The 24,865-nt window shown below is 50.5% G+C and overlaps 2 protein-coding genes across 3 annotated transcripts; one reads left to right on the forward strand and one right to left on the reverse strand.

The window, feature by feature from the left end:
• Positions 1 to 246: 246 nt before the first annotated feature.
• On the forward strand, positions 247 to 19,310 carry GBA1 (glucosylceramidase beta 1). Of its 2 annotated transcripts, XR_011144401.1 has the most exons (13): positions 247 to 350; positions 13,517 to 13,596; positions 13,960 to 14,047; positions 14,457 to 14,648; positions 14,762 to 14,908; positions 15,130 to 15,263; positions 15,477 to 15,649; positions 15,878 to 16,115; positions 16,669 to 16,893; positions 17,576 to 17,739; positions 18,143 to 18,259; positions 18,352 to 18,512; positions 18,871 to 18,948. XR_011144401.1 is itself a non-coding variant. In XM_068963741.1 (12 exons), the coding sequence occupies exons 2-12, from the start codon at positions 13,570 to 13,572 to the stop codon at positions 18,455 to 18,457; spliced, it is 1,611 nt and encodes a 536-aa protein (XP_068819842.1). In that variant the 5' UTR covers positions 247 to 350; positions 13,517 to 13,569; the 3' UTR covers positions 18,458 to 19,310. The 2 variants fall into 2 exon arrangements, 1 of the variants encoding a protein (XP_068819842.1); XM_068963741.1 differs by having other exon boundaries at positions 18,352 to 19,310.
• On the reverse strand, positions 19,029 to 23,525 carry MTX1 (metaxin 1). Its single transcript, XM_068963742.1, has 8 exons — positions 23,443 to 23,525; positions 22,396 to 22,465; positions 22,184 to 22,263; positions 20,555 to 20,647; positions 20,249 to 20,431; positions 20,045 to 20,121; positions 19,459 to 19,613; positions 19,029 to 19,355 (listed from the first exon to the last, which is right to left on the reverse strand). Exons 1-8 carry the CDS (start codon positions 23,521 to 23,523, stop codon positions 19,141 to 19,143), a joined length of 954 nt encoding a protein of 317 aa, XP_068819843.1. The 5' UTR covers positions 23,524 to 23,525; the 3' UTR covers positions 19,029 to 19,140.
• Positions 23,526 to 24,865: the final 1,340 nt, after the last annotated feature.

Here is a 24,865-nt window from a genome sequence, read left to right on the forward strand (position 1 = left end):
CGGAGGCGCATGCGCGCTTCTTGCTTCCCGCGCCGTCTTTCCAAATAGAACCCCGAATACGCTTGCGCCGTATTTGGGCTACGGCTGGCCAGCGGAAACAGTCCGTCCCCAGCACTACCAATAAGACGTGCGGAAAGTGCCTGCGTCCCGCCTCCTGACGATTACGGGTCTCCCTTCCCGAGCGAGGCCCGGGTCCCGCCCAACCCGCCCTGCGCGCCCTGCGGCTGCGCGTGGTGAGATGCACCGTGTCTCCGCTGAGCCCTGTTCTCCAGCCCCGCCTACCAGCTTTACAGGCTGCTTTGGGATTTCCTTTCGCCTCCGGTTGGGGCTGCTGTTTCGCTTCACCGACGGTAGGCGTAATGGATTTTGCACGGCTTAGATCGGAACTCTCCCTTCCCTGCATCTGCAGCTCACCCTTTTATCAGCACTGTTGTCATTAGTTGTAGGGATGGTCGTGTTTTACTAATGAGGAAGAGGGGAGAAATCTTCAAATCCTCTTCTAAGCACTTGCATTTTTGAGGGCTGGAATGGGGAAAAGTTCTGTATAATTTATCCATTCTTCAATCATCCGACAAATGCTCAGTAAGCGCAGCACTAGCGCCGGGTGCTGTGCTACCTGGCGATACACATTGATCCTGCTCTGTTAGGCTTTGGCAAGGACGGATCAACAAAGGAGTTAGGCCACTGGGTGCTATAATTGACATTAAGTCATTTTTACAATTAACTGCAACTAGCAAGAGCTACAAAGGAGATGCGAGATTTGTGAGCTTGTTACAGGAGGGTGTGTGTGTGAGAGAAAGGGAATTTCTCAGACATAATGACAGAAGCTGAGATCTGAAAGAAAGATGAATAGGCGTTAACTAGGCCTGGAGGTGAAGAGTGGTGCAAACTGAAGAAGAGCCTTTGTGAGGATTCTGAGGAGAAAGGATAGAGAACAAGGGGGCCAGTCCACCGCAGGCTGTAATTAGAGATTGGTCCCCGTGCCTTGGCACTTACCCCTTAGAGTCTGATTTCTACACAGCAGCCAAAGTGATCTTTTAAAAATACAGACCGGATGGTGGCGCTTCCCTGCACCAAACTGTCCAGTGAATTTCCATCTTGGAATAAAACGCAGACTCCTCACAGTGGCCACGAAGGCCTTACAGAATCTGACCCTCAACCTTTTTCCTCAAATTCACTTCCTACCACTCTCCCCTTCACTCCCTACCCCTTTATTTTGTTTCATAGTGCTCATGGCCATCTGAAGTTCTGTGTTGTCTACCATCCCCAGTAGAACATAAGGGACTTTATCATCTTATTCATTACTGTATCTAGAACAGTGCCTGGCCCGTAGTAGTTGCCCAATTATTATTTGTCAAATATGTGCATTGGGGAGCACATAGCAGGGGTGCCCTGCCCATTTAGGGGTGTCAGGAAAATGGTATTGATGGTAGAGACATTAAGGCTGAGGACTTACTGATGAAAAAGAGTATTTATTCTTTTTTTTTTAATTTTAAGAGAGAAGAAAATATCCTAGCTCAGAGCAGAGGCAAGATGGAATGTGGCCTGTTAGGTGAAATGTGATTGGAGCATATAGTCCACGTGGAGAGATGAGAAATGAAGCTGGAACAAAGATGCCAGGTCCCATAAGCCCTCTTAAAAAGTAGTATGGAGCCATTGAAGGATTTTAGGAGGGAGAGTGGTAGCTTCAGTGTTTGTATTTGAGTTACACCATTAAATGCTTCTTGAAGAATGGATTGGAGGAGAAAAGGAGAGTGTAGGAGGTCAAATGAGAGGTGTTTCAGTAGTTAACAAGAGAAATGATAGGAAGAAGGATTCAGGGAGAGGACAGAGTCAGGCACAAGCCCCAAGTTCTTCAAGAAGAGGTTCTGTTCATGGTGATAGAGAACACAGGAGAAAGAGTGGGTTTGACTGGGGGAGACGATGCCCTCGTGATGGTGCTGCTGAAGTGTCTGTGAGACTCCAGCAGGCAAGGTCTGGAGGGTAGAGTCATCACAGAGTCCATCTCAAGAGGAGGATTGGGATTGGAAGTGAAGATTTTGGAACCAAAGTCAACTAGAAGATAATCAAAGCCATGGGTTATCTCTGGAGAGAGCATGACGTATGAGAAGAGACGGTCTAGGACAAAACCCTAAGGAACAGACAGAGGAGGCGAAGCCTGCAGAGGAGAAGGAACAGACAAAGAAGAGAGAAGACCTCCAGAGCAGCAGAGTGCGAGTCAGAAGAACAAAAGAGAGTGCTTCCAGAACAGAGGGGCCTGTGTCAGCTGAGGTGAAAAGTACAGTTAGATCAGTGCTGTGTACTCAGTTGCTCAGTTGTGTCTGACTCTGTACTGTAGCCCGCCAGGCTCCTCTGTCCATCGGGATTCTCCAGGCAAGAATACTGGAGTGGGTTGCCATGCCCTCCAGGAGATCTTCCCAACCCATGGATCAAAACCAGGTCTCCCACATTGCAAGTGGATTCTTTACTGTCTGCAGCACCAGGGAATCCCTGAACTGGGCATTATTCACTAGACTTAGCAACAGAGGGATCATCAGTGACCTTGGCAAGAGCAGTTTTGGGGAGCCAAGAGGACCAGCTTCAGCCCATGCAACGTAAGAAATGGAGAGAAGACTCACCAAGTGTAGCAACTCATCCCAGAGGTTTGGCTCTGAGTAATATTACATGCATGGTTGCATGAGGTTCTCATAACAACCCATGAGGCAAGAGGTTTGAAGATGAGGAAACTGAAGCTCCAAGAAGTCAAGTAACTTCCCAGTATCTCAGTTCTAGTAAGGAATGAAGCAAGGGTTTTAATCCTGTATAATCACTAGGGTGTCCATGTCAAAACGCCCTTCCCCTTCCTTATTGCCTCCTCTTGAGGGATAGAATTGGTGGCAGCCAGAGGGAGCAGGGGTGGGGGTAAAGGCTGGGACTGAAGACTCCTTCCGCTGTACCTGGAGGAAAAAAAACAAAGGCTAGATAACAGTAGCAATAATAATTCCAGCCATCCATATGGAGCTTTACAGTTCACAAGGACCACCTTCTCATACCTTTTTATCTGCAATGAGACTCATGACAGCCTCATGGGAGGCTCAGGACAGTAAGGAATGTGTGAGCAGGCTCACAGTTGTTCAGCATTTGAATCATACTTCCTGTTGCCTCAACCAAATCCCCTCAATTAAGTCTCACTCAGGCTCTAATAGACCTCTTCAGAGTTAGCTTCATTCTTCTGGAAGTTCATCACTCTTTGCTTCATATCACACCAAAGACATTCCCTGAAACACTGACAAGCAGGGCCTTAAACAGTGCATGTAGTTAGTAACTTAACTCATTCATTCATTCAGTAAACCTGAGCCCCAATTCTGTGTTTGTCTCTTGAGGAAGAGTTTTAGGTTTCAGAGAAACAGGAACTGTGGAATTTGCCCTGTGGCCATTTAGAAACTTACAGAAGGGACTTCCCTGGTGAGACAGTGGATGGGAGTCTGCCCGCCAATACAGGGGACACAGGTTTGATCCTTGGTCTGGGAAGATGCCACAAGCCACGGAGCAGCTGAAGTCCATGCGCCACAACTATTGAAGCCTGCAAGCTCTAGGGTCTGCGAGCTGCAAGTACGGATCCTGTGCGCTGCGACTACCGAAGCCCGCACACCTGGAGCCCATGCTCTGCAGCAAGAGAAGCCGTCACAACAAGAAGCCTGTGCTACCGCAACAGAGCAGCCCCCACTCACCACAGCTAGAGGAAGCCCATATGCAGCAACGGAGAGCCAGTGCAGCCATAAACAAATAAATAGACAAATAATTGTTTAAAAAAGAAAGAAAAATGTACTGAAGACTAAAAATATACTACTGAAATGTCAGGGAGACTGTATGACATGACTAAGAGCTGCTTGGGCTTCACAGTAGGAAAGAGCTGAATTTAGGCTTGACTCTGCCACTTACTTAACCTCTCTGAGTCAGTTCTCCCCATAACATGGGGTTGTCAGGCTAATGCATGTAGTAACCACCCATGAAAGATTAGCTATTGGTATCTTGAGAAAAATTATAGTAGAGCATATGAGGTATAAACACTTTCCGTTTGCACTGGACTTTACAGGCATGCTATGGTTATTGTTTAAGAGTTGGTTAATTAAACCAACTATTGCCATAATCATTCAGCAATATGTCAAATTATGTATCAGATCATCAGTTGTACACATTAAACTTACACAATAGTACATCTCAATGGCGGTCGCAGTTTAGTCGCTAAGTCGTTTCAGACTCTTCCTGTAGCCCACCAGGCTCCTCTGTGCGTGGGGTTCTCCAGGCAAGAATATTGGAGTGGGTTGCCATTTCCTTCTCCAGGGAAGCTTCCCGACCCAGGAATCAAACCCAGGTCTCCTCCATTGCAGGGAGATTCTTTAATGACTGAGCTAGAGACGTAAAAAATTTTATCTCTGTAGAGCTGAAGAAAAAGTTTGTTGATCAGATGAATCCGGAGATGAACCTACAACCTAGTAATTAAGGGGCAGAAGGGTCTCACTGGAAGAAGGAATCATTTGGTGTCAGTAATCAGTAAGAGTGGTGTTTCTTCAGATCAGAAACCAGAGCTGGGACAGATTAAAGGTTGACTGGTAAGGTTTATCCATTCACTTATCTCTTAAGTATTTTTTTGAGTCCTCCTCTGCCATACATGACAGGAGAGTGTCTCTCTTTGACCGTGGAGGCGACAGTGGGCCCAGGAGGAGGCACCCTCCTTGGGCAGTTGACTTGAGACCTACAGAGTAAGAAGCCTGTGACATGGTGCTTGCCAGGCTCCAAGGCTGGAGTTTGCTGTCTGAGCCAAGGGTTGGCTGAAGTGAGATGAGAACTTCTGTGCTGGATCAGCCAAACTATTTTTGTGCTTCAGCTTCTCACTTATATTTATTTCCCAGTTGCCCTCCCTTGGTGTTTAGCTAAGTCTTTTAAAAGTGCTGTGCAAAGGGAAACGAGGAATGCATTTGTGGCCACCTTGTACCTACTCTTGCCTGGAAAATCCCATGGACAGGGGAGCCTGGTAGGCTGTAGTCCATGGGGTCTCAAAGAGTCGGACACGACTGAGCGACTTCACTTTCACTTTTCACTTTCATGCACTGGAGAAGGAGACGGCAACCCACTCCAGTGTTCTTGCCTGGAGAATCCCAAGGACGGGGGAGCCTGGTGGGCTGCCATCTATGGGGTCGCACAGAGTCAGACACGACTGAAGTGACTTAGCAGCAGCAGCAGCAGTACATCCATAGTGACTACTGCAGCCTGGGCATTTGAGGTGACTCCCCTAGGGCAGTGGGTCTCAGTTGTCCCCTAGAGGGCATTTTGGAAATATGTCTTTAGTGGAGACCATGATTAGGAGCAATAGGCTTTTCTAGTAGTCATGTACGGATGTGTGAGTTGGACCAAAACGGAGGCCAAACGCCAAAGAATTGATGCTTTCAAATTGTGGTGCTAGAGAAGACTCTTGAGAGTCCCTTGGACTGCAAAGAGATCAAACGAGTCAATCCTAAAAGAAATCAGTCCTGAATATTCATTGGAAGGACTGATGCTGAAGGTGAAGCTCCAATACTTTGTGAAGAACTGACTCATTGGAAAAGACCCTGGTGTTGGGAAAGATTGAGGGCAAGAGGAGAAGGGCACGGCAGAGGATGAGATGGTTGGATGGCATCACCAACTCGATGGACATGAGTTTGAGCAAGATCCAGGAGTTGGTGATGGACAGTGAAGCCTGGCGTGCTGCAGTCCATGGAATCACAGAGTCCGACATAACTAAGCAACTGAACAACAACAACAATTAGGAGCACTTTGAGAATTTAGTGGAAGGAGGACAGGAAAGATAGACTATAACATGCGCGACAGTCCTGCACAAAGAAGTATCTCATTCTACTTTGGAATGTTCTGTTCACCAATATATGCAAGTATAAGATCAAATATAAATTAGCAAGACTTTATAATAATATAATAATGCAGAAAAGTTTTAGAAGTTTTGTTGTTGTTGAAAAGCCCAATAACTTAGGAGAAGATCATTATGGACGAAGAAGTTAAATACATTGTCTTGAAATTATTGCATCTGTCTACTAGGTGATTGCAGCCATGAAATTAAAAGACGCTTACTTCTTGGAAGGAAAGTTATGACCAACCTAGATAGCATATTCAAAAGCAGAGACATTACTTTGCCAACAAAGGTCAGTCTAGTCAAGGCTATGGTTTTTCCAGTGGTCATGTATGGATGTGAGAGTTGGACTGTGAAGAAAACTGAGTGCCGAAGAATTGATGCCTTTGAACTGTGATGTTGGAGAAGACTCTTGAGAGTCCCTTGGAGTGCAAGGAGATCCAACCAGTCCATTCTGAAGGAGATCAGTCCTGGGTGTTCATCGGAAGGACTGATGCTAAAGCTGAAACTCCAATATTTTGGCCATCTCATGTGAAGAGTTGATTCATTGGAAAAGACTCTGATGCTGGGAGGGCTTGGGGGCAGGAGGTAAAGGGGACAATAGAGGATGAGATGGCTGGATAGCATCACCTACTCGATGGACATGAGTTTGAGTGAACTCCGGGAGTTGGAGATGGACAGGGAGGCCTGGCATGCTGCGGTTCATGAGGTCGCAAAGAGTCGGACAAGACTGAGGGACTGAACTGAACTGAACTGACTCAGCATATTAGAGCACTTCCAACAATGTAATATATTTAGTTGTAAAGAGTTTCAACATGGTAGTATTCCTCCCAAAACAATGAACCAACTGCATATATGTAATGAATTTTTTTTTACTGACTTCATTGAGATTTAATTTATATACTATAAAAGTTTCTCCTTTTAAGTATACAGTTCAATGATTTTGAGTAAATTAATAGAATTTTGTGATTTTGATTCCCACTCCACCCGCAGGCAAGCACTAATCTGTTTTCTGTCTCTCTAGATTAGAATTTCATATAAATGGAATCATGTAATCTGTGGTCATTTTGTCTGGCTTCTTCGACTTACCGTGATGTTTTTGAGGTACATTCATGTCGTAGCATGTATTGGTATTTTGTTCCCTTTTTATTGTTGAATACTATTCCATTTAATGAAATACCACAGTTTGTGTATTTATTCACCAGCTGATAGACATTTGGCCTGTTTCCATAAATAACTCTGCTGTAAATATTCATGTGCAAGTCTTTGTGTGGATAAATGTTTTCTTTTCAGTAGCTCCCTAGAAGTGGAATTGCTGGGTCAAATGGTAACTCTGTTTAACATTTTGAGAAACTGCTGAACTGTTTTCCAAAGTGGCTGCACCATTTTACATTCCCAAGTTCTAATTTCTCCACATCCTTGCCAACACTTGTCATTGTCTGTCTTTTTGATCATAGCCATCCTAATGTATATGACATGGTATTTCGTAGTGGTTTTGATTTGCATTTCCTTAATGGTAAATGTTGTCAAGCATCTATTTGTGTTCTTGTTGGACATTTGTACATTATCTTTGGATAAGTGTCTCTTCAAGTCCTTTGCCTGTTTTTAATTGGGTTATCTTCTTATTAATGAGTTATAAGAGTTCTCTGTATATTTTGGATACTAGGCCTGTATTAGAGATGTGATTTGAAAATATTTTATCCCATTCTGTGGGTTTTCTTTTCACTTTCTTGATGGCATCCTTTCAAACACAAACATTTTTCATTTTGATGAAGTCCAATTTATCTTTTTCTTCTATCATTTGTATTTGGGAATCATAAATAAGAAACCATTGTCTAATGAGACTTTGAACTTAAGCTATAATGAGATGAGAATTTGGGGGACCTTGAGAGGCAGTAAAGTGTTTACCTGTGGGAGAGACATGCCTTATTGGGGAACAGAGGGCGGACTATGGTAGATTGCCTCCTAGATGGCCCCCAAATGATCCCCACCATTTGGTGGGCATACCTTTATTTAGCCTCCCTGTCCCACACACATCTCTGTGGAAGACCTGTGTAGGGACTTTGCTGGTAGTCCAGTGGTTAAGACTGTGTGCTCCTAATGCAGGGGCCGCAGTGTTGTTCCCTGGTCAGGGAACTGAGATCCCACATGCCACACAGGTGTGACAAAAAAATAAATAAAACAACTATCCTTCAATTGGGCTTCCACTGTGGCTAAGCTGGTAAAGAATCCACCTGCAATGCAAGAGACCTGGGTTCGATCCCTGGGTTGGGAAGATCCCCTGGATAAGGGAAGGGCTACCCACTCCAGTATTCTGGCCTGGAGAATGGGGTCACAAACAGTTGGATACGATTGAGGAACTTTCACTTGATCCTTCAATTAAAAAAAATAAAATTTAAAAAATATATATATTAATAAAAAGAAGATGACTGTTATCCAATAGGATATTGTAAAAATGATGATGTGTGGCTCCTGAGGCTAGGACATTGTGGCTTCTGCCTTAGTCTCTCTTAGACCACTCACTGGGGAGGAATCTAGCTGCCATGATGTGAGGACACTAAGCAGCCCTATGAATTATTCCACGTGGTGGGAAACTGAGGCCTTCTGCCAACAGCGAGCCCCAGTTTATCACTTATGTTAGGTGATGAACCTATGTTAGGCTTCCCAGGTGACGCAGACAGTTTACTGCCTGCAGTGTGGGAGACCTGGGTTCGATCCCTGGGTCGGGAAGATCCCCTGGAGAATGGAATGGCAACTCACTCTAATATTCTTGCCTGGAGAATCCAATGGACAGAGGAGCCTGGTGGGCTATAGTCCATGGGATTGCAAAGACTCCACATGACTGAGTGACTAACACTTTCACTTTCACTTAACTTGGAAGCAGAGCCTCAGCCCAGTCGAGCCTCCTGCAGATGACAGCAGCCCTGACCAATGTCTTGGCAATAATCTTTTTAGAAACTGCAAGTGTGAAACATCCAGATAAGCCACTCCTGCATTCCTTTCCCACAGAAAATGTGAGATAACAAATGTTTATTGTTGCCTAAAACAAAGAAAAAGAAACCACTGGCTAATCTTCCTTATTCCAGAAATGTTATAGTTTGAGCTCTTATATTTAAGTCTGTGATTCATTTTGCTTTGATTTTTGATTGTGGAGTGGGGTAAGGGTCTAAGTTTATTTTTTTTGCACATGATATCCAGTCATCTCAGCACCATTTGTTGAAAAGAAATTCCTTACTGAATTGCTAAGGCTTAGAATCAAGTAGTAAATTTGTTAAGACTTGTGGAATGCATTGAATCTTATTCATAAAGACTGACATTTAAGCATTTTTATTTATCATGTATTTTATATTTTTACAGCATCATAATAATTACATTTTGTAAAAATTACATGAAAGTTACACACTGAGATTATTAATTCATGGGCTGTTTTTCCTTCTCTTAATCCTAATTTATTCTATTTAGGTTAGTACATATCTAACTATTCTATAATGTCTTGTAGATAGTCCTTCCTAAGCATTTATTTATTGAAAACATATTTTCCTATAAATAAAAGTCCCATTATCTTTCCTTTATATTCCAATTAAGGCAACAGTATTTAGTCTCTTAAATTATGTGTATAGGTAAGTCATAGTATCTATACCTTTATTTCAGGATAGTAGAGAGTATGTGAGGAAATGCTTGTTATGAAAAGGGGGTGCTCAGGCTGTTGGGCGGAGATTTCCCGTGAAAGGGAACAGAGGCAGACCGGCCCCTCCCCAACTGAAAACCAGTCCATCTTGCTCAACCCGGGAGTCCTGGATTCTGTTTCATTATCGACCAGTTATCCCCTGACCAATGCCTTTGAAGAACACAGATCCAGAAATGGTGCCACGCAGCCAGCACTTTGGAAGCCAACTTGGGCTTCATTTTTAGCAGATAAAACACGCTGTGGAAAACACGGGACAATTTTAAAACAACACAAAGCAACGCTGCAGACCAGCACAGCAGCTTTTGAAAATAACCAGCAGCTAAGGTAGCATTCGGCACAGCAGGAGGCACTCACCTCCAGGTGAGATGTGTGCCATAGGACTCTGGATATGAATCTGTTATCAAACACAAGTCTGTGTGGTCAGTGCAGTGAGGCCAGATAAGACCAAAACGTCGAGTCTGGACCAAAGAGATGTTTCCTGCAGGGCCGTGCAAAGCTGCTTATGCCTTAAAAAACCCCCAACTCCTGGAAAGCTTTCAGCCAAGCCCTTTTATAGGGAAGGGTGGGGGGCTGTGGTTAGTTGTTGCAGACTTCCTGGTGTCAGATCATTTGTTCTTAAGTTTAGGTCATCGTCAGGTCACCATGTTGCTGGAAGCCTCCAGCAGAGCAAATGTTATTCTCTGTTCTGACAAAGGGCAAAGTGCTAAGGCTCAACTTCCCCTCTCCAAGGCCCAGGCTAAGCCAAGGGGACCCTGGGCAGGCCCGTTTCTCTGCCCTGGAGCACCGGTCCAGCACCCAGTCTGTGTCCTTCCACCAGTGCCCAGGCCCTGCTGAAGAGGCAGAGCTCAGCCGGTGGCTCACTCAGGGGCGGGTCCCCAGAGCCTACCCAGCCGTCATCAATGAGGGAGCCAGGCGCCCAGCACCCAGCCAGTCAGGTTTTTCATTTAAACCGGAGCGAATTATTTGTGTAGGGTCAGTGGGAATACGTGTGGTAGCAAACGCCTATCGGGTTAGTGCCCAGCTCACAGCAGTTGCCCTTCTCTGAGAATAGGTCCACCCACAGAGGTAGACCTGAAGTCATGATGGGCAGTGTCCTTGCAGCTTAACCCTGACCTCTGCCACCTCCTAAGCGGGTGGACAGCTGATCTCAGCTGTATCGGTTTTTGAAATGTGAACGGAGAGACTGAAGCTGGTTGAAGCTGTGCATGACACTTAATGGCAGTGCCATGTGCTCCAGTGGCTGAGGCCTCCTTGGATGGTGACCCATGGAGACCGGCACCCCCATTAGACCCCAGATGGGGAATGGAGGAGAGGGCACAGCTGCTTCAAAGCCCGGGCCTGGCCAGGGGACAGTGTGGCGAGGGCTCTGGAGCTTTGTGGGACATAGCCCTCAGCCTGTCCCCAGATCCCCAGCTCACTTGCTGGCCCCAAAGAGTAGGCCTCTCATCTCTCACCCACTCTCTGCCTTGAGGACCACTGCCTGGTTGAGTGTTGGCAGCCATAGGGCCCCATGTGTACCTGCTCCACCCCTTATTACAAATCCAGGTCCCACCACTGAGTAGTCAAGGGACTTTGGGCAATTTCATGACCATTTAGAGTCTTAAGTTCCTCATCTCTAAAGTGGGGAAAAAATTAGTATCTGCTTCTTGAGAATGAAATGAGACAATGAACATAAGGCAGCATAGAATAAGTACTCAATAAATATTCGCCCTTATAATAACCAACTTTATTAAGAAGATAAAATACAAAAGCCTCAAGGGCAAATCACCTTGATAGAAACGAAACAAAAGACTCAACAAAGTCTCTGCCTGCAAAGGGAAACAGGCAAGGGAGAGGGACTTTGGAGCCAGCAGAGCAGGTCAGGGCAAACATAGTATGTGCTTAATAAATATTGGTGGAACAAGTGAACTCAAGGGAAGTAAGATATTGGATGTCACCTGCTCTCCTCCCCAGAACAAGTCATGTACAGCATTTCCTTGAGAAATAGGAAGTCTGAATGGGGCAGATTTGACATAATGATGGTGGTTCAATTAAACGGAACAATTTGGCACCTACCCATCCTGGACCAGGCCTTCTGCTTGAATGAGTAAGATCTCATTTGTGGAATTCCAAGCTCCTTGTGTAAACTCAGTCCTACCTTGTAGTATTTGGTGCCAGTCTTCATTAACATAGTGGGGAGCCCCTGCCTGTCACATGGAAGACCAGGTTCAATTCCCCAAGGGGAGGCAACACGCCCTTTTTGGGCTTCCCAGATGGCACTAGTCATAAAGAACCTGCCTGCCAGTGCAGGAGACATAAGAGACAAGGGTTTGATCCCTGTGTCAGGAAGATCCTCTGAAGGAGGAAATGGCAACCCACTCTGGTATCTTTGCCTAGAAAATCTCATGGACAGAGGAACCTGGCAGGTTACAAACCATGGGGTCGCAAAGACTGAAGTGAATTGGCAGTGTGCTAGGCATTATCGTACTGACCCCTTACAATCCTGTGCGATGGGAGTTATCACTTCCCTTTTATAGATGAGAAACAGAGGCTTAGCGTGATAAGCAGTTTGTCGCTGTTCAGTCACTAAGTCATGTCTGACTCTTGGCCACCCCTTGGACTGCAGCAGGCCAGGCCTCTCTGTCCCTCACCATCTCCCAGAGTTCACCCAAGCTCATGTCCATTGAATCGGTGATGCCATCCAACCATCTCATTCTCTGCTGTCCTCTTCTCCTTTTGCCTTCAGCCTTTACCAGCATGAGGGTCTTTTTCAGTGAGTTGGCTGCTCACATCAGGTGCCCAGAGTATTGGAGCTTCAGCTTCAGCATCAGTCCTTCCAGTTTATTGATGGTCAAACAGCCAGTAAATAGTGGAGCCAAGATTCAAACCAAGCTCCTCTCACCGAGACCATAGCTCCTCTAGGGTTATGGGAACCTAGAAGAAGAAATGGTTAATTTCCCCTGGAGTTTATTTGGAAACACTTCACTGAGATAATTTAAAAAAAAAAAAAAAGATCAACAAGTGGTTCCCGAGGGTCTACTGTGTACCAGGCACTGTGCGTATCTTACTGATTGTAGTAATGACTTTGTGAGGTGGTGGCATTTAACAGATGGGGAAATTTAACTGATGAGGAAATAGGCTCAGGGAGCTAGAGTCAGCCAGGTCTTGAATGTGTATGTCACTCCCACTAAATCTGTGATGTGGCCCATGAGGCAATACAAGCTCCTTCTCACATCCACTGAGGATACAGCTTTGTACCACACTTTGCAGTTCCTGAACTGCTCTACACAACCTCTCTGTCCTGTGAGAAAGGAAAAACAATTCCTTCTCATCTGTATCTGCTGATGAAATGAGAGGCCTGGGAGGCACCGGCCCCCTGCCCAGGGCCCATCCTCCCTGCACTTCTCTAGTTAATACTCCTATCCCTCACCCCTTCTCCATGAAGCCCTGTATGAAGGGTCTCTGTGCACAGCTGTTACCAATTTTGTCCTTATCTATAAACATCTGTGTGTCTGACTCCCCTGCTTATGAGCCTCTATAGTGCAAGGATTGCTTAATCGTCACTCAGGATTTTGGCCTCAGTATTTTTGTACCATGATCCTCTTTTATTAGTATTAACCATTATCAGCATATCTTTAAAATATTTTCCTTAAGAAGGCAGTGTGCCTGCTGTGGTTCCCATCCTTTGGGATTCGGGAACCTCTACCCAATCCTTCATTAAGATCTTTCATCTAGATTCTTCCTAAAGCTGTCATCCATACATGCCTTCTAGAATTTCATAGTATGTATAAGCCCTCAGGAAGCCACTCGGTCGCCCTTTACAAGTATGGTTGCAGTTGCCTCACTTCCTGGGTCATGTGACACTCCCGTGGTTTCACGTGACTTGTTCCATTATGCCGGAATTAACCCGCAGGGCTAATCTGGCCTGTATAGCTATCACAGGCCCCTGCATCCCTGTTTTTATTTAGTTGATCCTCTATCCCTCAGAAGTTTGGGAACCCCAACGTCTTCTTACCTGGTGATGGAGCTTTCAAGTCCTTCCAGAGAGGTGAGTGGGGACAAGGCTTCTAATTGGTGGTGTCATGCACTTTCTGGAATTCTGGCTAACCCGGCTCTGGAATTCAATGAATGACGGGCTCTCCTTGAAGCAGGTCATCATGCCTTTTTGATGGAGGGAAGGTGGGATCGAAGGGGAAGCGGTTGGGAAGAGGGGTGCAGGAGGGTCCTGCTTGGGGTGGGCAGAGAGCTATTACTAGCCGGGAGCTTGGAGGGAGGGCTGGACTCAGGTGTCTGTGGACTTTGTTCCATTCTGTTAAAGGTGGGAGACTATAGGCAGTCGAGCCCTGCCTAAGAGAGTAGAGGAGAGGTGGAGAGGGGCTTGCCTTCTAGCCACTCCTCATTGTGATCTCAGGAGTATCCTGTGCCTCGGGGCAGAGTAGAAATCATGGCTGCCAGCCTCATGGGATTACTTCTACTTCATACAGTGTCGTGGGTATCAGGTAAGTGAGTCAGAGAGAAGGGAAGGAGCCCCAAGGCCCCCCTTCTGCCACATGGTCTTTGGCAGTCTCTGGCATACTGGTGGTGGACTTAAGTAGATGCTCAATAAATCCTTTTGCATGACTGAGAGCAACAGTGGGGTGGAGGTACAGCAAGATAATTTTAAAAACCATTTATTTATTATTTATTTGTGTGAGTTGGGTCTTTGTTGTGGCATGTGGGATCTAGTTTCCTGACCAGGGATCAAACCCCTGCCCCTTGCACTGGGAGCTCAGACTCTTAGCCATTGGACCGCCAGGGAGGCCCAGGAATTTTTGAAACCAGTATTTTGTCTTTCTTTTCAGCTAGTGGGTCCCTTCTCCCCATCTTCATCCCTCAGCCCTTGCCTCTCTTGTACACCCTCTCTGCCAGGTGCCCGCCCCTGCATCCCTAAAAGCTTTGGCTACAGCTCGGTGGTGTGTGTCTGCAATGCCACATACTGTGATTCTCTGGACCCCCTGACCCTGCCTGACCCTGGCACCTTCAGCCGCTTTGAGAGCACTCGCAGCGGGCGCCGAATGGAGCTGAGTCTGGGGACCATCCAGGCCAATCGCACAGGCACAGGTAACCAGCTCTCACCCAGGTTATGGTCATTCTGGAGCCCAGTCATGCCAGCGATCAGCATGGAGTTTCTCCCCTGTGCACTGATGCCTATCATTCCCTGCGGATGTCCCCAGGGTTGCTGTTGACCTTGCAGCCAGATCAGAAATTCCAGAAAGTGAAGGGGTTTGGAGGGGCCGTGACGGATGCTGCTTCCCTCAACATCCTTGCCCTGTCACCTGCTGCACGGAATTTGCTGCTCAAATCGTACTTCTCCGAAGAAGGTGAGGAGGAAGGGACAGGATGACATAGTGCAGTTGGCTCTTTGACCTCTCCTTTCTCCCTGACATCCACCCATCCCTGACATTTGGGTCTCTGTTAAAGCCCGGTGGGAAAAAAAAATTGTCCTATCCATCCGCTGAGTGCCGGGGGCCTCCAGCTCAGACAATCTGCCCTTCACCCTGCACCCAAGTTCCCTTTGGCCCTGACTCGGGAATTTCTACAGGAATTGAATACAACATCATCCGGGTCCCCATGGCCAGCTGTGACTTCTCCATCCGCACCTATACCTATGACGACAGCCCTGATGACTTCCAGTTGCTCAACTTCAGCCTTCCAGAGGAAGATGTCAAGCTCAAGGTGGGCACTCTGGCTGCCTCAGGCCCCAGCAGCATTGATGCCTGGTGATTGAGGGGCCTCAGGCTAGAACAGTTTGCAGAGAGACATAGAACTTGTCCCTGCCCTCTCTTGGGATGGAAGGGTAGAGGCTGATGGCTAGGCCAGATACACTGGTTGGGCCAGTCTGTCTATGTTCCAACTCTGGGTGTCTCTCCTCACTACCTTTGTTTCCAGATACCACTGATTCACCAAGCTCTGGAGTTGGCCAACCGCTCTGTCTCACTCTTTGCCAGTCCCTGGACATCACCCACTTGGCTCAAGACTAATGGGGCCGTGAATGGGAAGGGGACACTCAAGGGTCAGCCGGGGGATCTCTACCACAAGACCTGGGCCAGATACTTTGTCAAGTAAGGAAACAGCAGGGCCATCGGGCCTGGACCAGGCTCCCCTCTCACACACCCTGGTCTGCGTCCCAACCCTTGACCTGTTCGGCTGCGAGCTCTCAGCTCGCCTTTCTACCTTCTGGGCCTTCAGGCTTAGGCCCCTCAGTTTTCCCCATTCAGTCCGACCTCCTAGCCCCCAGGGCCCTGGTCCCCTTTCTTGGCCATGATCCCTCACACCCTTGCCCTCGCCAGGTTCCTGGATGCCTACGCGGAGCACAAGTTACGATTCTGGGCAGTGACAGCCGAGAACGAGCCTACTGCAGGGCTCCTTAGCGGGTACCCCTTCCAGTGCTTGGGTTTCACTCCTGAGCACCAGCGAGACTTCATTGCCCGTGACCTGGGTCCCATCCTCGCCAACAGTACACACCGCAACGTCCGACTGTTGATGCTGGATGACCAGCGCTTGCTGTTGCCTCGCTGGGCCCAGGTGGTAAGGACCAGGACTCCTGTGGGCACCTTGTTTGGATGCTCAGTTGTGTCTGACTGTTTTTCGACCCCATGGACTATAGCCCTCTAGGCTCCTCTGTCCATGGGATTTCCCAGGCAAGAATACCAGAGTGAGTTGCCATTTCCTTCCCCAAGGGATCTTCCCAACCCAGGGATTGAACCTATATCTCCTTGGCAGGCAGATTCTTTATCACTGAGCCACCTGGGAAGACCTTAGTACCCTAGTGACCCCAAATCCAGCATCTAGATGACTAGCTCTGGAACAGAGTGCCTTCCCTGCCTCAACTTTTGATTCCTAGAGTATCCTGGCTGGGGCCAGGTGCCCAGGTGGCACTCCTGGGATGCTGGGGGTAGTGTTGACCCCCCTCTGGGTCTCCAAAGCCCCAAGAATCTCCTAGGTTGTCACTTTAGCCCCCTCTAAGTTGTGTTCATCCTGCACCCACCTCTCAAGTTCTAGTGCCTCCTCCAGATCCCTCGTGTAGGACCCGGGCTCCACGGTTCTGTCTCCCCAGTAGCCCTTCCCTTTCTCTGTCCAGGTGCTGGCAGACCCAGAAGCAGCTAAGTATGTTCATGGCATCGCTGTACATTGGTACCTGGACTTCCTGGCTCCAGCAAAAGCCACCCTGGGGGAGACGCACCGCCTGTTCCCCAACACCATGCTCTTTGCTTCAGAGGCCTGTGTGGGCTCCAAGTTCTGGGAGCAGAGCGTGCGGCTGGGCTCCTGGGATCGAGGGATGCAGTACAGCCACAGTATCATCACAGTGAGCCACCTCAGTCTCTCCTTCCGCACAGCAGACCACCTTGGGCCCCTCGCTCGTCTCACCAGAGGCTGACGGGGCGCCCTCCTCTCCAGCTTTTCCCCAGCTCACTTACTCTTGGGGGCAAAATTTGGGGATATCATGATGCCCTCTATTGCCTTCCCTTCGGAGATCTGTGCACCCCATCACCTTGTTCTGAATGCTTGAGCCGTTGTAGCTGCCTCAGATTTCTGAGTTTCTCTGGCGATGCCTCTGCCCTCAAAACCCCTCCCTCCGTAGATTTTTAGTGTTTGGCTGTGCTGGGTCCTCGTTGCCGCTCGGGCTTTCTCCCGCTGTGGCAAGCCAAGGCCCCTCTCCAACCTTGGTGCACAGGCTCATTGCAGCGGCTTTTCTTGCTGTGGAGCACAGGCTCCTGGCATGCCAGCCTCAGTAGTTGTGGTGCATGGGCTTAGTTGCCCCGTGGCATGTGGAATCTTCCTGGATCAGGGATCGAACCTGTGCCCCCTACATTGGCAGGAGGATCGTTAACCACTGGACTACCAGGGAAGTCCCCTCCTTAGATATTAAGGATATAAAACACACCCCTCCCAGGGCCGAGGCCCCACAGCCCATCTTCCTCGTGACACTTAACTGTATTCACTGGGGGCCCAACGTGGAACCTTTGTCTCTGCCGTTTCTACCCTAGAACCTCCTCTACCATGTGGTTGGCTGGACCGACTGGAACCTCGCCCTAAATCCTGAAGGGGGACCCAACTGGGTGCGCAACTTTGTTGATAGCCCCATCATTGTGGATATCGCCAAGGACACATTTTACAAACAGCCTATGTTTTACCACCTTGGCCACTTCAGGTGAGTGGAAGGTGGGCACTCCGACTTCATGCCAGGCCTAGCATCTCCTGCACTGGGCTTGTATCACCCACTATGAGGAAGCAGGAAGGTGTGGAGAGTGGGAACCTTGGGAGGCTCACATCTGTCCCTTTTGCACCATGTAGGTAGGAAGTGACTAGATGGCATTTGAGACAGACAATTCCTCAATGCCTGATGCTGAGGTTAGGAGGCAGGAGGGCAGGGCATATCTAACCACATGGCTGGAGGCCTGGAGAGTTAGGGCACGTCTTAGGAATGGTTCTGGGGGCCGGTGTGGGGGTGGGCAGGGTGGTGTAGATGGTAGGGAAGGTGACTTCTCAAGTGATAGACTGATGGAAGCTACCCTCAGGGCTGGGGTCCCTGACAATGCCTGTTCCCACTTCAGCAAGTTCATTCCCGAGGGCTCGCAGAGAGTGGGGCTGGTTGCCAGCGAGAAGAGCGACTTGGACACGGTGGCACTCTTTCGGCCTGACGGCTCTGCGGTTGCAGTTGTGCTGAACCGGTGAGAGCAGCGGGGCCTGGGAACTGGGATGAAGACGAGACGGTGGGCTTGGCGGGATCACACACTCCGCTTCTCCTCCCTACCTCCTCCAGCTCCTCTAAGGATGTGCCTCTCACCATCAAGGATCCCGCCGTGGGCTTCATGGAGACTGTCTCACCTGGCTATTCCATTCACACCTACCTGTGGCGTCGCCAGTGATGGAGCTGATACCCACGCTTGTGCCTGGGCTCAGCTTGGACATTAAAGGGATACGGTCAGCCCACATGCCGTCTGTGGCTACAGAGGGTACAGCAGGACCAGGGGGAGCTTAAGTGACGTAAGCCCAGAGGCAGTGGTTTGGGTGACTCATTCTCCCCTCTAGTTGGTGCCAGGGGCTGGAGGGCCCTAGGGAAAGGATCAGGAAGCCCCAGTGGTCCTCCACCCCCGTGCTTGTGTGAGCGTGTGCTATGCGCTGGTTGCCTGTGGAAACTGGGCCCCGGCCCAGGGTGAGGTCACTGTCTGTACAAACACGGGTGGGGGGTGGGGTAGATGGAGAGAGAGGTTAAGGAAAGGAAGAGACGAGGGAAGCCGGACCCAAAACTGGGAACTGTTTGTCTTTCTTGGAGATGCAGAACCAGGCCTACGCAGATGTCCGCACCCAGGCACAGGCAGTGAAAGAAGCCAAGCACCAGAGAGTAGACTCAAGCACCAGATGGCCCCCTGGTACCAGCTAGGAAAAATGGCAGCTGCTTAAAAGACAGAATGTCTGATCTCAGTCCATGTGAGCAGTTTTATTTCCGGGGGGGTGGCACCCCATTTCCACCATACCAACAATGGGGAAACACAGGAGCCTCTGGAATGCATGACAGTAGAAAAATCAGTCCTGAGAGCATGAGGATAAATCATTCCTCTTCATCCTCCTCAGCCATGCCCAGGGCCTGGGTGCCTGGGGCCCGGGCAGATGGTGCCCGCTGGATGGAGACAATGCCGCTGAGCAAGGCGTAGCCGGCCATGGCCGCCAGCCCCGCCAGCACGGTTAGGATCTGGTTCCGGCGCCGGTGTGGCTCCTCCTCAGACTCTGGGTTCGCTGGTGTCTGGCGTGGAGGTGGTGCCTCCGCTGAGGGGAGAGGAAGGGAGGTGGGTGGGAGGCTGGTTCCTGGATCCCTGCCCACTCTCCCCAGGACTAGCACCCCCCACCTCCCCACCCACCCGCCCCTTACCTCCTTCCCAGGGGAAGTACAGGCTGAGGATGTGGGTGCAATAGGCACAGAGATTGTGCAGCCCCCGCAGATGGGCCTGCAGCTTCCCACTGGGCAGCTTCGCCTGTTGCAGCAGGGCCAGGTAGCTGAAGACGAAGGCATCCAGGGAGGCGGGGCTGCAGCAGAGAAGAGTGGGATGGAGAAGGGCAGAGACGGGGTCAGAGGAAGAGTTGGCCCAGGGAAGATAGGCTCTGGGCAGCGGGGGACCACCGGGGGAGAAGAGGACACACAGCTCTGGTCCTGGGGTGGGGAAAGTGCCCCAGGTGGCGCCAGCCTGGCCTTGAATGGGACTCTATCCCAGGGCTGCATAAAGGGCACATTGAGTGCCCTACAGCTCAGCAGGCCCGTCCCGGGCCTGGCGGCCCTCCCACCCTCCTGTACCACTGAGGCGGCTCCGGCCCCACACACAGCCCTACCTTCACCAGACCCAATGTCTGTGCCGAGCGCCTCCTGTCCAGAGCTTGAGCCCCCACCCTAGCCCCTGTGGCTACATTTGAACCTGTATCTTCTTCCAAGCCACCTATGACTCCCCTGGAGTGAGACTCACGCATCTCCAAAGAAGAATTTCTGAGAGCCCAGGCGCTGAGAGAGAAGAGTCAGGCATTCTCGGGCCTCCTGGTATAGCTATGGAGGGGACACGAGGTCAGCTCACAGCTGCGGGTTGGGTACCGCCTCCCCTCGCAGGCACCTGGCCCCTCCGCCATCATCCTGGGGGTTCTTGTCGTACAACACCCCTCTGTCCCAGAGGTACCTCCTTCTCCAGCTCCTCCTCATCCTCAGGCCTGTGCTCCCCACACAGCAGCTGCAGCCGTTCCATGTACTGCCGCTGCATGCGGCCAGGCAGGAAGAAGTTGAGGGGAAAGGGCATTGCCTCTGCATACCACTTCCGGGTCACTTCCACATAGTTCTTGGCGTCTATCCAAAAAGTATGTATCTGCATTGGGTATGTAGGAAGGAAGAGGCTGGTCTGAGCCACTGCACCTGCCTGACCCAGGGTGGGATTCTGGTTCCCATGCTGGGTGTGTGTGTGTATGTCTGTGTAGGCCTGGGCACTCACCAGCACTGGGAGCAGCTTCTCCTCCAGCAAAGACATGAAGGCCAAGGTGTCTGCTCCCTGCCGGGCTGACAGGTCATAATCAGCATTGTACTTCTGTGGAGGGAACGTCCATGGTGAGGTGGATGCTGGGGGACTGCAGGGACACTTCAAGGAGGGAGGCCTCCTGTCTGGCACCACCCAGCCTGACCTCTGAGCGCAGCAGAGGCAGAGCAAGGAGCTTTTCTTGCCGAGGCCCCCTCGCCTGGGCCCAGTCAGTAGCCTGTTGCTGTTGGCGGAAAGCCTGGACCTTGGAGTCTGCTGGCCGTCAAGGTCCCGCGCCCACTGGGGGGAGGAAGGAAGGCCCAGCCACAAACCAGGAGCAGCTCCCAGAGTTTCCACGGAAAGCTGGCGGGATGCCTGCTGACGGCAACTTTCTAACAGTAACTTCCCCAATCCAGACACCACAAAAGTAGCAGCGCAGAGCTCAGATGCAAGCTGGGCCTCAATGCCTCAGGAACTAGGGGACGCCATCCTCACGCTCCCAGGACCCAGTGAACCCATGTCAAGGGCTCCCTGGCTTGTTCTCTCAATGCTCAGCTCTTGCCCGTCTCTTGCTTCATTCCATGGTCCAGGCGCCACCACCACACACATTCCAACCATACCCCCAGGTCTCAGCCTGCCACACCTTCCTAGGCTCCAGTGTCTGCTCCTCAGCACCCTCCTCCATATCCTGAGTAAACTTTGTCCCCAAGTAACCTCTTGAGTGTGATCGTTAAAGCTCTCTGAGCCTCATTCTCCTCCGTGGAATAGGGGTAATAATCTTTCTCTCAGTATGGCTGTGGTAGGAGAAACAGGGAAAGCTGTGCTTATACAAAAAGAAACAGTGGCCCAGTCCCACCAGGAGTTTTGGCTTTTACCTGGATCCCTTCTCTCCATTCCTCTCAAGCCTCCATTAATTCCCCAGTTCCTCCACCTTTGGGAAAGTAGAAATGAATAAGAGGGGTCTGCTTCTGATAGTATGTTCCCTTTTGGAACCAGACCATGAAAGCTGGAAGAGCCCTGAGAAAGTATCCTGGGTAAGCCCCTGGTCTTACAAATAAGCTTATAGCTCTAAGAGATTAAGCAATTTGCCCAAGGTGGTCACAGAGCCAATGACAGTGACAAGCACAGCCTAGGTCTCTCTAGTCTTCTTGTAATGCTCTTTCAACTTTCCCATCGTGGTACTTGGTCTTGTCCATCCTGAGCCCCATATTAGAAAGCCTGACCTGGTCCCTGAAAAAAGGGTAATGGCCCTTAGAACTCCCTCTCTGAGAACTTCCACCCCACCCCCACACTGGTCTCATCTTTGAGGGCTTCATCTGTTATTTCCTACTCTCCTTTCCCTTCCATGTGTCAACAGCCTGTTCATCTCTCCCTCCCTGCCCAGCAGGCAGAAGGCATTGTGGCTCCAGATGTCTCGACAGTGGCCTAGTTGACTCTCTAGCCTACTGCATCACAGCAACATGTCTGTGTCTCCTCCACGAGACTACATGTCCCCTGGAGCCCCGGGTCACCTGCGTCTGGTTTGGCATATACTTGGTACTCAATAAATGTGTGTGGCACTGAATTGACTAAACTCTCGCTGGCAGTCACCCTACCCAAACCACCTACCTCTTTTCGAAGGTGGGTGATGATCTTGTGTGGTACTGAGATGACCTCTCCATGACTGGTCCGAAGGGCAGGCAGAGTTCCTGACGTTGAGAAAGAATTATGTCCACCAGACCCTTAGCCACCTATCCACACATAGCCACAACACATCCTTGTCTGTCTCCTGCACTTCCCCTTGTACACTCCCTTCCTCACCCCCCAGGAACACTGGGTACCTGAAGGACTCCGCCAGGGGTTGGTGATCTTGTGCACCTTGAGTGGGGCACCAGTAAATCTTGCATAGGTCTGCAGGGAAGGAAGCAGAAGGCAGAGAGGCCAAGGACACGGCCCACAGAGGGGAATCAAGACAAGAAATAACATTTATTGAATACCTTCTGTGCTATGCTCTACAGTGAGGGATTGCTTCACACAAAAAAGGTAGACATTATTGTTCCCATTTTACAATGGGCAAACACAGGGATTAGAGACCTTATGGACGTGTCTCTGATTACAAATCAGTCAGGAAAACCCTTCCCTCTTATATCCTCTCGTTCCATCTACCTGGGAACACCTAGCCTCACTTGGAAGCACTGGCCATTCCTTCTTGGGCAGTCTGTTTGGTCTGTTCCTACTTCACCATCTGAACACTTTATTACACTTGTTTGCTGACGTTTCTAACTTTATGTAAACAATTCCAGGGGAGGGACCAAATGCTACTCATCTTTGCACGCCAATGTTTGGTATCTGGAAGAGGCCTAATACAATGATGAGAAGAGTGAAAATGAAAGAGTGAGTGAATGAGTTCACTAGTTTGACTCCAAAGCTCTTTCTACAGAGCCTTAGCGGTGAGTGGGCCTTTTGGTTCAATAAACAACAACCTCAGTAAATGCCGTTGAGTGAGGAGGAGGAAGGGGAGACTGAGGAGAAGGCAGTAATGCCAAGCCGGAGAACCTTGAGGTCATCCAGCCTTCGTAAACCTCCGGATGAAGAAACGGCGCCCAGAGAGAAGAGACTGCCCCAAGGTCACATAGCCAGTAAATGGATGTTTAAGAACTAAAATTCATCTTCTGAACCCCGACCAGGCCTCTTTCCATTGCTAAACAAAATCTAGGCTACCAAGGCACCGAATAGAGTTCATACCGGCCAGGCATGCTTTTGGATTGCCTCAGTTTACCCCACTGTGCCCGTACTGAGGCGCCCTGGCAAAATTCGGATGACCGGCTAGTCCGGCCCCCTCCCCAGTCCTCCAGGGCGCAGCAGAGAGCGCCGGCGCCACCCCTCACCAGCACGGCCAGGCTGTCCAGGTCCACTGACGGCAGCCCCCAGCCCCCTGACCAGCAGAACAGCTCCATGGGCGCCGCCATCTTGCCTGCCCTCTGTCCCGGAAGCACCTCCCCCTGCGCTTCAGCCCTCCACTGTGTGGATCCGCCCCCCTCCCCGTCGGCAGATCGCGGTCGGGACCCAGGGGAGGCTGTCAGGAGGGCGCGGCTTGTCCAGGCCCGAGAGGCGGCCTGAAAACGGCGTGGGGCGGAGCCAAGGGCTTCTGGGGAGGGCGGCTGCCGCCTGATCCAGAGGTGCCTCCCGAAGGGGGGGTGGATCCTTAGCCCTGCGCGCCTTGGAGAATCAGGGCGCCCCGATGGAGGGGAGCCCTGAACACCCGAGGACGCGGTGGGAGCAGGAGAAGGGGATTTTGTGCTCCATGACGGGTTCTGGGGGCCCTCGCAAATCTGCAAGACGTCTGGGCTGCTCTGGGGCCCCTCAGGGCTCGGCCCCGAGCGGGGGCTGCGGGGGGGGTCCCCCGAGCCGCATGTTTTCCACAGCGCGTTATGTTTGGAACCAGCCCCGCGCCTCTTGTTGCCATGGAAACAAAACAGGGGCGGTGGCGGCGGCCGGAGCGAGGCTGGGCTGGGGCCTGTGTGTGTGGGGGGAGGGGAGGTGGGGCTCGCGGGCTGTTGCCTTGGTAACGGGAACTGCGGCGCCCCTCCGCCTCATCCGGGTCACGGCCTGTCCGCCAGTACCCCCCAGTGTTCCCAGTCTAGCCCCCCGGTCCCTGGCCGGTCCTCTGGCCTACTCCTGTCCTTGGTGTCCCTTTCCTCTTTCCTGATTTCTTTACTCCAGCCTCACTGACCACTGTTTTAGGCTCTCCCTCCAGTTCCCACCGGACACTTCCAGATTCCAAGTTTTCCTAGGAGTGAGGGGAAAATGGAGGCACAAGCACAAGTCATGGAACGCCCCCCCACCCCAACCCCCCATCCTGATGAAGAGCACTTGCTCTACCCGAGCAGCAAACTTCATTCCATACGGACATCCCCTGGGCACTATAGCAAGCTAGTTTCGGCCACTCCCTTGGAATTCTCTCATGCCAGCTGTGGAATAATGCCCACTGTCTGGCACTACCCCTGCCAAGGGTTCCTGCCTTCTCCAACTGTGGCTTCCAGAAAACAGTAGCATTCGGTAGCAGCCCCCAACAGCGAGATGCCTGGAGATGCGGCGAAAGGGAGGCACCTGGGGGAGAGCACCATTAAGGAGAGGCAGGAGGTTAGGAGGCCTCCAGGACTCTTCCCCAGTGTCCCTGGTTCCCAGGGCTGGGGATGTCTCCAGGGTGATTGGCAGCTCTTTGTTTCAGCCCCCCCTCACCGCCTGCCGGGCCCCCCCCCTTCAACTCCCCCTTCCAGTCCCTCCGCCCCCCGCTCCTGCTCTCCGCCT

This window comes from Capricornis sumatraensis, chromosome 2, assembly GCF_032405125.1.
Source record: "Capricornis sumatraensis isolate serow.1 chromosome 2, serow.2, whole genome shotgun sequence".
Lineage (NCBI taxonomy): Eukaryota > Metazoa > Chordata > Mammalia > Artiodactyla > Bovidae > Capricornis > Capricornis sumatraensis.

Excerpts from the sequence above, each read along its gene's own strand:
- GBA1 (XM_068963741.1), top strand. The coding sequence starts at position 13,570 with ATGGAGCTTTCAAGTCCTTCCAGAGAG. Across the intron at positions 14,649-14,761 it reads GGCCAATCGCACAGGCACAG|GGTTGCTGTTGACCTTGCAG; the intron begins GTAACCAGCTCT and ends GGATGTCCCCAG. Across the intron at positions 14,909-15,129 it reads ATCGTACTTCTCCGAAGAAG|GAATTGAATACAACATCATC; the intron begins GTGAGGAGGAAG and ends GAATTTCTACAG.
- MTX1 (XM_068963742.1), bottom strand. The coding sequence starts at position 23,523 with ATGGCGGCGCCCATGGAGCTGTTCTGCTGGTCAGGGGGCTGGGGGCTG. Across the intron at positions 20,432-20,554 it reads AGAAGCTGCTCCCAGTGCTG|ATACATACTTTTTGGATAGA; the intron begins GTGAGTGCCCAG and ends TACCCAATGCAG. Across the intron at positions 19,614-20,044 it reads AAATTCTTCTTTGGAGATGC|CCCCGCCTCCCTGGATGCCT; the intron begins GTGAGTCTCACT and ends TCTCTGCTGCAG.